This window comes from Heteronotia binoei, chromosome 3 (assembly GCF_032191835.1).
Source record: "Heteronotia binoei isolate CCM8104 ecotype False Entrance Well chromosome 3, APGP_CSIRO_Hbin_v1, whole genome shotgun sequence".
Lineage (NCBI taxonomy): Eukaryota > Metazoa > Chordata > Lepidosauria > Squamata > Gekkonidae > Heteronotia > Heteronotia binoei.
In genome coordinates this window covers 87,298,087-87,310,194 of record NC_083225.1, presented here as the reverse complement: position 1 = coordinate 87,310,194, position 12,108 = coordinate 87,298,087, and the positions used below count along the sequence as shown (strand labels likewise).

General features: G+C 46.1%; 1 protein-coding gene across 1 annotated transcript; it reads right to left on the bottom strand.

Moving 5' to 3' along the window:
* Positions 1-11,113: 11,113 nt before the first annotated feature.
* On the bottom strand, positions 11,114-11,835 carry LOC132568381 (V-type proton ATPase subunit e 1-like). The gene has a single exon (XM_060234128.1). The coding sequence runs from the start codon at positions 11,762-11,764 to the stop codon at positions 11,519-11,521; it is 246 nt and encodes an 81-aa protein (XP_060090111.1). The 5' UTR covers positions 11,765-11,835; the 3' UTR covers positions 11,114-11,518.
* Positions 11,836-12,108: the final 273 nt, after the last annotated feature.

Sequence of the window (12,108 nt, the reverse complement as noted above, 5' to 3'; positions counted from 1 at the left end):
GGGCAGGGGATCCTCCAGTTTGGAGGCCCTCCCCCGGCTTCAGGGTCATCAGAAAGCAGGGGGAGGGGAGGGGAATGGCTTCTGGGAACTCTATTATTCCCTATGGAGACTTATTCCCATAGGAAATAATGGAGAATTGATCCGCAGGTATATGGGGCTCTGAGGGGGCCTGTTTTTTGAGGTAAAGACACCAACGTTTCAGCATAGCATCCAGTGCCTTTCCTTAAAATACCCCCAGGGGTTCCAAAGATTGGATCAGGGGGTCCAATTCTAGGAGTTCCAAAAGAAGGTGCCCCTATCTTTCATTATTTCCAATGAAGGAAAGGCATTTAAAAAGGTGTGCAGTCCCTTTAAATGTGATGGCCAGAACTCCCTTTGGAGTTCAATTGTGCTTGTTGCAACCTTGCTCCTGGCTCCACCCCCAAAGTCTCCTGGCTCCACCCCCAAAGTCCCCAGTTATTTCTTGAATTGGATTTGGCAACCCTAATTTTTACTTATTTATTTTAGGGAATGTGAAAGTCTCCTGGCTCCACCCCCCCAAAGTCCCCAGATATTTTCTGAGTTAGATCAGCAACCCTATTAAAAGACCTTATTAGTTCATAGGCCTGGAACCACAAGAGCCCCTTACCCCATAGAAAGGTAAGATTCTCAGCTTGATGGTAGCTACTTGAGACTTAGCCATGTAGACACCTTCTTGCTCACTTTGGCCATCTTGGATATTTGCTTGAATGGGCCAAAGAGCTCTAGTCTTTGATGACTCAGGATCCCTAGAACTTCCATCTGAGAATGGGTAATATCTTGGAACCAATGTATTACAGTTTTGGTTAGCCTTTAAATTTCTAGGTGTTTTTTTTTTAATCCTCAGTCTTTTGATCACCTATTGCTTTCTGGATTCGCTTCAAGGTGCTGGTTATCAGTTTTAAAGCCCTATATGGCCAGGCACCTGTATACCTTCAGGACTGCCTTTTCCCACATGTTCCCCAGAGAGCACTTTAGTCAGGGTCACAAAACCTGTTTTCAATCCCCGGCTTCAAAGAGGCCAGGCTTATGACAACCAGAGCCAGGGCCTTTTTTGTTATAGCTCTGTGCTGGTGGAATGGGCTCCCAGAGGAAGTTAGAGCCCTGCAAGAGCTTTTACAGTTCCACAGGGCCTGCAAAACAGTGCTCTTCTGCCAGGCATTTGCTACCTAAGATCATGGCCAACTAGGGTTGCCAAGTCCAATTCAAGAAATATCTGGGGACTTTGGGGGTGGAGCCAGGAGACATTAGGGGTGGAGACAAGATCAAGGCTGTGACAAGCATAATTGAACTCCCAAGGGAGTTCTGGCCATCACATTTAAAGGGATGGCAATTCCTTCCTTCCATAGGAAATAACAAAGGATAGGGGCACCTTCTTTTGGGGCTCATAGAATTTGACCCCCTGGTCCAATCTTTTTGAAACTTGGGGGGTATTTTGGAGAGAGGCACTAGATGCTATACTGAAATTTTGGTGCTCCTACCCCCCAAAAAATAGCCCCCCCCCCAGAGCCCCAGATACCCGCAGATCAATTCTCCATGATTTTCTATGGGAATAAATCTCCATAGGGAATAAGAGAGTTCCCAGCAGACATTTCCCTCCCCTCCCCCCGCTTTCTGACCACCCTGAAGGGGGGGAGGGCCTCCAAACCGGGGAATCCCCTGCCCCCACTTGGGGATTGGCAACCCTAAGTCCACGCTCGTTTGTGTGTGTGAAAAGAGAGATCAAAATCACATATTCCCAGTTGCACGTGGAATAGCTACCACTCAGCAGGAAGGGTACCATTATTACCAACCTCTGTAACTGCTGCGTGGTTAGCTTTCACCTAAAACTTCACCATCCCCAAATGCTTTAAACGAGTAGGCGAGAAGAAGAAGAAGAAGAAGAAGAAGAAGAAGAAGAAGAAGAAGAAGAAGAAAAGGTCAAGGTAGTCCCCTGTGCAAGCATCAGTCATTTCTGACTCTGGGATGAGGTTGCTTCCACCCACAACGTTTTCACGGCAGACTTTTTTAAAAACGCGATCAAAGTAGACGTCTGCAGGCTGATTAAAACCCTGGATGTGAAATCCCTTCCAGAGAAATGTGTGACTCGGTCCCTAGCCCTTAAGCAATGATTTTGCCAACATTAGACAAATCTCCTTTCCACCCAGCCGCTGTGATATTTCCGGCACCTCTGTGGTGCCTTTGCTCCAGCTCTGTTATTACCTTGGCTCGCGACATGATCCCCGAGTCCGAATCTTGCCGCCGCAAACCCTGCACTGCTTGCCTTTCTGGTATCCCACCCGGCACCACTTTGACACGTAAAAGGCGCGCGCCACAGGGACATTCAATGGCCACGGCCGGGAAGAGCAATGCGTGAAACGGGTAAGGGAAATGAGTGGCTGCCGAGTTGGGAGGAGCAAAGACACGAAAGAGCAGAGGTGGCAGCAAGGAAACGGAGGAGAGGTGGGAAACTTGGTGTTTGAGTTCTGGTTTCCATGCGCTGCCTTCTTGGAATGCGCTAGCGCTATAAATGAGCGGGATACGTTGTATAGTTGTTGCTTAGCAGGATTATTAAAAGACCTCATTATTACAAACCAAGAGTTTTCAGTGGTCCATAACTGAAACAGGACCTTTTTTTTTTCTCTTATAAAAAGGATTACCGCAAAGTTTGAGTTTGGTGTCACCTTTAAAACTAACAAAGTTTAATTCTGGTGGAAGCAGGCCAGGAGCGTGGCGAGCCGCAAATCCGGGTCCTTCTGAGCCTTAGCTGCTCCTCCGAGATGGGATCAGAAGGACCTGAACTCACAGCTCGCCACCCTTCTTGGCGCCGTTTCCCCCCTCCCCCCGCCTCCGTTTTTTTTGAGAGCGGGGGAAGAGGCTGTAAATTCTGGGGTCCCCCGCCAGGGCGGGAGGGTTGGGAAGCCTATGGCCAACAGACACTGAACCATCTGGCCCATAACAGATGCATCTCAAATGCACATTCGTGGCTTTAGGACCTATCCACCATCATCGACACACTGACATATTCTTTCAGATCGAAATAGCACTATTTATGTTTTTATTTATTCTGTAATTTTATATTTTTATGATTGAGGTTTATATTGACACTGGTTTTTATGGAATGAGCCTGCTTCAGTGGGGAGGGCGGGATATAAGCAAAATAAATAAATAAATAAAATTTTGTTCCTGTTTAAAGTATTCTTGCATCTTAATAAAATATATATTTTAATCTATTTTGTGATTATTAGCTTTCACAGTCCTCAAACTAAATCCAGAGCCTGGACTGGCAAACCAGGCTCATTCATTGTAATTGTTTTTGAAATTCATTCTGTGAGTCTATCTTGCAAGGAGGACTTTCTTGTTTAATCACAGAAAGGTTGGGAAGCTGCCCTTTCATTTCTAACCATGGGAATAGTCAAAAGGGCTGGTAACAGACTACCAAACTGGTGTGTGAACAGTTACACTTGAATTTTGTAACTGGTTGCAGCCTATACCAAAAGGTGTCTGGCCTGGGCTCAGTAATAATGTCATCATGCCAGTGATTTCTTGGTGACGCTCTAGGAATTTGGGCAAAAACTGTTATGGTGAAACCAGCTTCTATCATAGAGTTTTTGCCCAAATACCAGAGTGTCATAATAATAATAATAATAATAATAATAATAATAATAATAATAATAATAATAATAATAATAATAATAATAATAATAATAATAATAATAATATTTTATTTTTGTATCCCGCCCTCCCCGCCAGGCGGGCTCAGGGCGGCTAACAGACATGGGAGTCCCATGATTCATATAAAACAACATAAACAATTTTAAATATATCAATTACAAATAAATTATTTAAATAGATAAAATATATAAAATAGGTGCTAAAATACTGTAATCATAATGTACACAAGATGGCCAGATGTCCGCTCGTTAGATTAATCAGGTTCTATCTCGAAAGCCAGCTGGAAAAGAAATGTTTTGCAAGCCCTGCGGAATTGGTTCAGGTCCCGCAGGGCTCGCACCATCTCTGGAAGGTCGTTCCACCAGCGAGGGGCTATCACCGAGAAGGCCTGCTCCCTAGTAGCCTTCAACCTAACTTCTCTTGGCCCAGGGATTGTTAGTAAGTTCTGAGAACTAGATCTCAGTGCTCTCTGGGGCACATATGGGGAGAGGCGGTCCTTTAGGTAGGCAGGTCCTCGGCCATATAGGGCTTTAAAGGTGATAACCAGCACCTTATAGCGAACACGGTATACAACCGGCAGCCAATGCAGATTCCGCAGCCCAGGCCGCGCAGGTTCCCACCGTGGTAGTCCCTCCAGCAGCCTGGCCGCCGCGTTCTGGACTACCTGAAGTCTCCGTGTTCGGTACAAGGGCAGCCCCATGTAGAGGGCATTGCAGTAGTCTAATCTCGAAGTGACCGTTGCGTGGATCACAGTTGCTAGGTCGGTGCGCTCCAAGAAGGGAGCCAACTGCCTCGCCCTCTTAAGATGAAAGAAGGCGGATCCAGCAGTGGCGGCCACCTGGGCCTCCATTGATAAGGAGGATTCCAGTAGCACTCCCAGGCTCTTGACTTTGCGCACTGGTACCAGTGGCGCACCGTCAAAGGCCGGTAAAGTAATCTCCCCTCCCGGTCCGCCGCGGCCCACGCAAAGGACCTCAGTCTTCGCCGGATTCAACTTCAGCCCGCTCAGCTTGAGCCAGTCAGCCACGGCTTGTAATGCCCGGTCCAAATTTGTAGGGACATCGCCAGCCCGGCCGTCCATCAATAGATAGAGCTGGGTGTCATCTGCGTATTGATGACAACCCAGCCCGTACCTCCGTGCAATCTGGGCAAGGGGGTGCATAAAGATGTTAAACAGCATCGGGGAGAGAACTGCTCCCTGAGGCACTCCACAATGAAGTGGGTACCTCTGAGACAGCTCCCCCCCAATTGCCACCCTTTGTCCCCGACCATCAAGAAAGGAGGAGAGCCACTGTAAGGCTAGCCCCCGAATTCCTGCGTTGGCGAGGCGGCGGGTCAGCAGCCGATGGTCGACCATATCGAACGCGGCCGATAGGTCTAGCAACAGCAATACCGCCGAGCCGCCTCGATCCAGTTGTCATCTGGAAGTAGCTGGTGGTATGACATCACTTCATTCACTAGACAGCCAATTTGGTCTTGTGGATAAGTGCACGGACTCTAATCTGGGAGAACCAGGTTTGATTCTCCTCTCCTCCACAAGAAGCAGCTATGACCTTGGGTCAATCATAGGTTCTCTCAGAGCATAAAAACATAAGAGAAGCCATGTTGGATCAGGCCAATGGCCCATCCAGTCCAGCACTCTGTGTCACACAGTGGCCAAAAAAATTATACACACACACACACACACATATATATACACACTGTGGCTAATACCCACTGATGAACCTCTGCTCCATATTTTTATCTAACCCGCCCTTGAAGCTGTCTATGCTTGTAGCCGCCACCACCTCCTGCCCCAGTCCCCCAGCAGTGCCCAGGCCACCAGGACTATTTCTCCTTTTTAACTGGCAACTTAATTTTGTTATTATAACAATACAACAGTCTGTGTATCTGTTTCTCTGAATTCCCAGATTTGATTTCAGAGATATATAAGAAAAAGCATATCTCCATAACAAAAGGAGCTATAGCCTTATTTTTTTTAAATGAAGCTGGGAATTCATAGAACCTGAAATACTGATTATTATACTACGACACTATGGCAATTTTAAAATGCTAATAAAAATGGAGAAGCTCCATAGCATGGTGAGAGTGATCACTACTGGGGGACAGGAGCAAGGAAACTACTGGGAACCCTTCACTGTGGAAGTCACTTTGCCCCTGCAATCACAACAGCAATAGGGAAACTACACAAGCCTGCTCCTGTTGGAAGACATGTGTCCAACTTGTGATTTTTCTTCCATTTACCTTGCTATCCCTTAACTTCAGAGTGTCTCAGTAAATATGGTTCAGTTTGCAAGATAGGCACATGGTGAAGAAGAATATCAAAGTTGCTAAACTGTGTAGAGATCAATTTAGCCTATATTGTCCAACATGCTGAATATGATCCAAAGAACTAGACTGGAGAAGGAGTATTTTAAAATGCTAGCAATGTAGGCCATTTAAAAAAAAATGCTGTAGCACCATGGAAATTGGTATTAGTTTGGGTGCTCATGACTGTTGGGTTTTTTAAAAATCCGTATCTTTAGCAGCTGATCCCTTGTCCTGGTGAACATGATAGCCGTGACCTGCTAGTTTGAAAACTTCTGCTCAATGAAGTTTGGGAAAGTTGGGATGGATGCACAGTGGGCCATTCATCACAAGTAGGAAATGATTGCCATGGTTACAAATGAAGAACTGATCAACACAGCCAGGACAGTCCATGCACCATCCTTTTTTAGTCTCTACGTATTTACTGATTACACAGGAACACACCTACTATTTTAACTTTCTTCTAAGACATTATTTTTTTAACAAACTACTTGTCCAGAATGCTAGGCACATGCTCTTATCTGAATCTTGGGAGACAACATTAATTTAAAGAGCTACTCTTGCAAGTAACAAAATGCTTTTCTAGTCAAAATCCTCAGTGGTCTGCATAATCCAGTTACAATTCACTTTTTGTTGGGTCAAAGTGAATCAGGACTCTAAGGAGGGATACAGGAGGAAACTTTCTTTGTTAATGAATCCTGCTCTTTGTTTCCCTGGAATTTAAATACTGCCAAAGATGTGGTTTCCTGAGAGCTCCTGTCATCTTTGTCCCATGCCCAGGTGTGGAGCTGAAACTATGATAGACTTGAAAGTTCGTTTTTAATCAAAAAAGAACTCTTAATGAAAAGAAAGATCTTATTTAAAATTATGATTATTATATTTACTTGATATGGCTCAATGGACTGCCAAATAAATCTGTTTCATGTTTGGGTTAGGCCAAAAAACCAAGGATAACTTTTTAATAGGAAAATACTAAGTGGAATTATTTTTCTCCTGCTTAGCCGCCAGAAAGATAACTGTCATGAGCAGGAATCTTATTATTTCTTTATTTGCACACAGCAGTACCTACGGATGACTGCTGGACTTCAAAATATGGCATTGCAGTAAGAGTTGGGCCTTTACAAACCTGAGTTATTGAAGGGGAGACCCCTGAATAATTATGAACACCCCTATAATAATAATAAATGAAAATATGGTTTTGTGCCTTCAAAAGAGAATGTCTGATGCAACATTTAGCGTGACTGTTAAGAGGCCCCTCAGAGGAGCTTCTGCTAAACTGTTAAAACCAGGCTGTCCAAATGGGTGAGTCACAATGTGTATTGATGGCAGACACGTTTCTATAAGGAAACTCCTTGCTGAATAGATAAGCAGACACACTGGAAAACTACCAGGGAGAAAGGGGAGGGGGGAAGTGAATCAGATAATGTGTAAGGGGCCAGCCGGCAGGCTTGCTTTTGCTTAAAGCGGATGGTCTGAGAAGTGTGCGTGGTTCATTATTTTGGGGAGCCTTGATGCCCAAATGAACCTTGCTATTGGTGCCAAATAGTAAAATACCTTGTTTTCAATCAGTAAGTGTGCACCTCGTTATTTCCCTGCTACATAACATGGTGACATTGGCCAAGGAATAGCGGGGAGGACTTTTCCTACCCTTTGGCCAGGCCTGCAAAACCGTTTGCCTTCCACCCTCATGGCGGGAACAGCAGACTAGGCGCCAGAGTCATATTTTTTGACTGAGTCCAACTCTCTCCGCCTCGGAGGGGAAAGGTATTTGGTCAGCCAGCCAAGATCCCGCGCCTGATTGAACAGACATGTGTAGGGAATTGGAAGATCTTCAGGATTGTGAGTATGAATTGTTTGGGAAATTGGATTACCTCTCCTTAGGAGGGAAGAAGGGCCTGATCATCCCTTAAGCCTGTTCAGTAGGCTCCATTCTGGCGCTGAAGCACAAAGGCTAGGAACTGGGAGGATTTCTGTGGTGTGTGTGTGAATGAGAGGAGGCATAGCCTCCAAGTGATTTTTGTACCCACCGGTACCGAAGTTCTCAGCCACGTGAGTGCATCTGAGCCGGGAAAGTGGGGAAGCGATTGGATAAGGCTTCCTTTGTGTTAGGAGCTGTCAGTAGGCTTCCCAACCCTCCCGCCCTGGCGGGGGACCCCAGGATTTCCACCCTCTTCCCCGCTCCCCCAAAAAACGGAAGCGGGGGAGGGGTGGAAACGGCGCCGGGGAGCATGGCCAGCCGCCGCATCCCGGAGCCGGCGAGGCCGCCGCACCGCTGCTGCCCCTTCCCCTCCCACCGCAGCTGCTCCTTCGAGATGAGCCCAGGCTGAGCCCATCTCAGAGGAGCAGCCAAGAGGCGGCAGCAGCGCAGGGGAGGGCGAGGCAGCCCAAGAGCATGGCGAGCCGCGAATCCGGGCCCTTCTAGGACCCGGACTCGCGGCTCGCCACGCCCCTGGCCCGCCTCCACCCCCCCTCCGCTTCCACCCCAGAGGCCGAGCGGGCGAGGCGGCAGCGGCGCGGCAGCCTCTTCTCCGCTCGCCGTGGCTGCTCCTCCAAGATGGGCTCAGCCTGAGCCCATCTTGGAGGAGCAACCATGGCGAGCAGAAAAGAGGCGTCAGCTGGGCAGGGGCGGCTCGCCATTTCCCCCCTCCCCCTAGCTCCACCCCATTGTCTCCTGGCTCCACCCCCAAAGTCCCCAGATATTTTGGGGGTTGGACTTGGGAACCCTAGCTGTCAGAATCCCACTGGCAATTCACCCTCCCTACCCTCTGTGTTTCAAAGTGTGTCTTGTCTAAATGTTTGGTGCCATGGGGAACTTAAAAAAAAAAAAGAAGCCAGAATTCTGGAAAATGTCAGAGAATGGTAGTTCCACATGGGCAGGCAAGGCTCCTTTGTCCCTAAACCTCCCTTTCAAGAAAGAAAAAAATCTAACTTTTGGATTTGAATGTCTTTCAGAATGGAGAGACCTGGCTTTGTAAGGTAACAAAGACCTCTCTCCCCTTAATAAAATAAAGAACAGAAGAGCAATGATTTGGACTAATATTAGATGAGGCCAATTCTCAGGGGAAGGCCTGGAGATCTCCTGGAATCACAGCACAAAGTTCCAGGCTGCAGACTCAGTTTTCTCTGCAGGGTAATGGAAGTTTGGTGTGAGTGGGAGCTCAGAGCCTTGGGATCTCATCTTTCTTTAGACTCCCATTTTAGATGTCTAGCAATCTGTCCTGTCTGGATATGGCAACCCCATTCAGGAAATAAAACTAACTGCAGAGAATGTGGCCTTGCCCAAAAGATGAGATCTCTGTTAGTGTGACAAAGTCTGCCACCTGTCTGGCCAAGGTGGTTCAGCAGACTTGCCAACTGATAGTCCAACACAGGTCCAAAGTCTGGTATTCCCCCCAGAAACACCAGGAAGGTAGGTTGCCACCAGACTGGATAAATCCTCTAGCACAGAGGCCATAGTCAAGCCTCTGCCTATTAGGAAAATTCTAGAGAAAACCAAGCCACACCACTGCAGCAAAAGGGTTCCCCAAGTCAGTTTTCACAAATTGACAGTAGGTACTTCTAAAGGCTAGTGGATAAGTTTGGCTCAGATTGTTGTGGCCCTGAAAGCATTGGTTTTAGAGAGTTGTTCTATGTAATTAGCTAACTGGGTATAAATTCAGAGAGTTAGATATCATCATACAGAGTTCAAATGTCCAGATGGAATCCAAGGGTTTCCCCGAATGGAGTTATGTCAGGAGGCTGTTCAGCATAATTGGCTTTAGTCCGGGTTAGGCTAGGCAAAGAAATGTACTCATTATGTTATTTTATGCCTCCCAAACCTTCGTGGTGTATCCAGTTAAGGCTATTTAGCTATTTCAGTATTAAAATTTAGTTGGTACATGGATACTGCATTACAGTCAGCCCAAAAGAACTTATGTTCAGCTCCTTTAAAATGCAGCCAGGATGCAAATTAAATAAATACAATTTATTGCCATGATTGATAAAGAGATTTAGAGAGTTGTACCTTTATTTTCACCTTTAAAATGCCAGAACTAAATATCTCTGAGAAAGAGAGATTAAACTAGTTTTGTTAAATATTTACTGCTACAGTTCTATAAATTTCAGGCTCAAGGGAAGGCCTCTGAGCATTTACAGAGAGTGCCTAAATCAGCCCCAAATTGGAGCCTGGCTTAGGGAAGTTAAAGATTGCAAATTTGCAGTCCTCCTGCCCTTCCCCCACAAGAACACCGTGGCACAGAGTGTTAGAGCTGCAGTACTGCAGTCCTAAGCTCTGCTCACGACCTGAGTTCGATCCCCGGTGGAAGCAGGGTTTTCAGGTAGATGGCTCCAGGTTGACTCAGCCTTCCATCCTTCCAAGGTCGGTAAAATGAGTACCCAGCTTGGTGGGGGGAAAGTGTAGATGACTAGGGAAGGCAATGGCAAACCACCCCATAAAAAGTCTGCCGTGAAAACGTTGTGAAAGCAATGTCACCCCAGAGTCGGAAACGACTGGTGCTTGCATAGGGGACTTTTCCCTTCCTGTCCTCCCCTCAGTGGGAAGGAATGTTAATCGTCTTCTCTTTTCTCAGTCTGAAATCTTCAACAGAACCAGAAAAGGGTGAAATGAATAATAATTTTTAGAATGCAGTGCCCTGAGATATTAAGAAGGAAAGAAAATTTTCATCTCAGGTCTCTCCTCTTGAAGGCACAAGCAACCAGGTGTCTTTACAGAAAGAGACCTGTCTTTTTATAAATCAGATCCATGACCAGAAAAGGTACATAGCCAAATTTAGTGTTAATTGTAGAAATAAGAAGTGTAAAATCTGAACCCCCACCAGGCAGAGATATCTCATTACCCTCCCCATCTTGTGTTTATATATATGCCCCATGGTATCAAAGTGGGGGGGGGGGGGAGGCACAATTGAGATATTTTTCTGAATTCTCATATTCTCCTGATTTTGGGTCTAAGGATATTATAGCATTGGAAAAAGTGCAGAAAACGGCAACTAGAATGATTAAAGGTTTGGAACACTTTCCCTATGAAGAAAGGTTAAAACGCTTGAGGCTCTTTAGCTTGGAGAAATATCGACCGTGGGGTGACATGATAGAGGTTTACAAGATTATGCATGGGATGGAGAAAGTAGAGAAAGAAGTACTTTTTTTTTTTTTTTACATTAAGAAAAAAAATTATTCCAGATTTGAGATACAATCTCCAATAAGCAACCATGTATATTTTTAAAGATACAATAAAGAGTCTCAAGATTGGAAGGCAAACATCTGGAGTGAGACAGTGCTCCATTCCAGTTGCCCTCATGCAGGAAGGGAAAAAAAGATGGGACATTTCATAACGATGTACAAAAGTATACTGAAGAGGTATGTGGTATTTAACAGGCACTTTCAGCAGTGTAAAAAACACAGGAAATGTTTTAAGCGGTTCTTTTTTTTGGTAACAGATCAAGTCATAAGGCATCAAAGTAGTCTTGGATGATTCGGTGATTAAAGGCACCACTGGATCATTGGAGTGCTACAAATTCATAGCCCACTGTAGAAGTGGATATCGTCAATGCCAGTGAAGGTTAAGATACCAGATCAGGTCACTTTTTAGCTGTGGTCCAAATAGGGGGTTGAGCTGAGCCAGGATTGCAATCAGCCAAAAGAGGTAGCAGCAAACAGAACAGGTCACCAGCATTGTGTTGATAATACCTCGATTAGGCCCTTTAGGCACGAACCACGGGAGGACGCCACCGACCACCCCCCAGAAAACGCTCATGACGATGATAGGCACCGCAAGGCCCCCGTACGCCATATTTGCGTCCTTCTTACTAGGCCAGCTGCAGCCACTACAATGGCCGATTCCTATTCCGCCCTGCGAGCCACGCCCCCTCAAAAGCTTCAAGTACTTTTATCCCTTTCTCACAGTAGAAGACCTCGTGGGCATTCAACGAAATTGCTGAGCAGTCGGGTTAGAATGCATAAAAGGAGGTACTTCTTCACCCAAAGGGTGACTAACATGTGGAATTCACTGCCACAGGAGGTGGTGGCAGCTACAAGCATAGCCATCTTCAAGAGGGGGTTAGATAAAAATATGGAGCAGAGGTCCATCAGTGGCTATTAGCCACAATGCCAGAGAAAGGACCCTGCCTGTAAACT

Bases quoted from the DNA above. Each gene is read 5' to 3' on its own strand.
- LOC132568381 (XM_060234128.1), bottom strand. From the start codon at position 11,764: ATGGCGTACGGGGGCCTTGCGGTGCCTATCATCGTCATGAGCGTTTTC.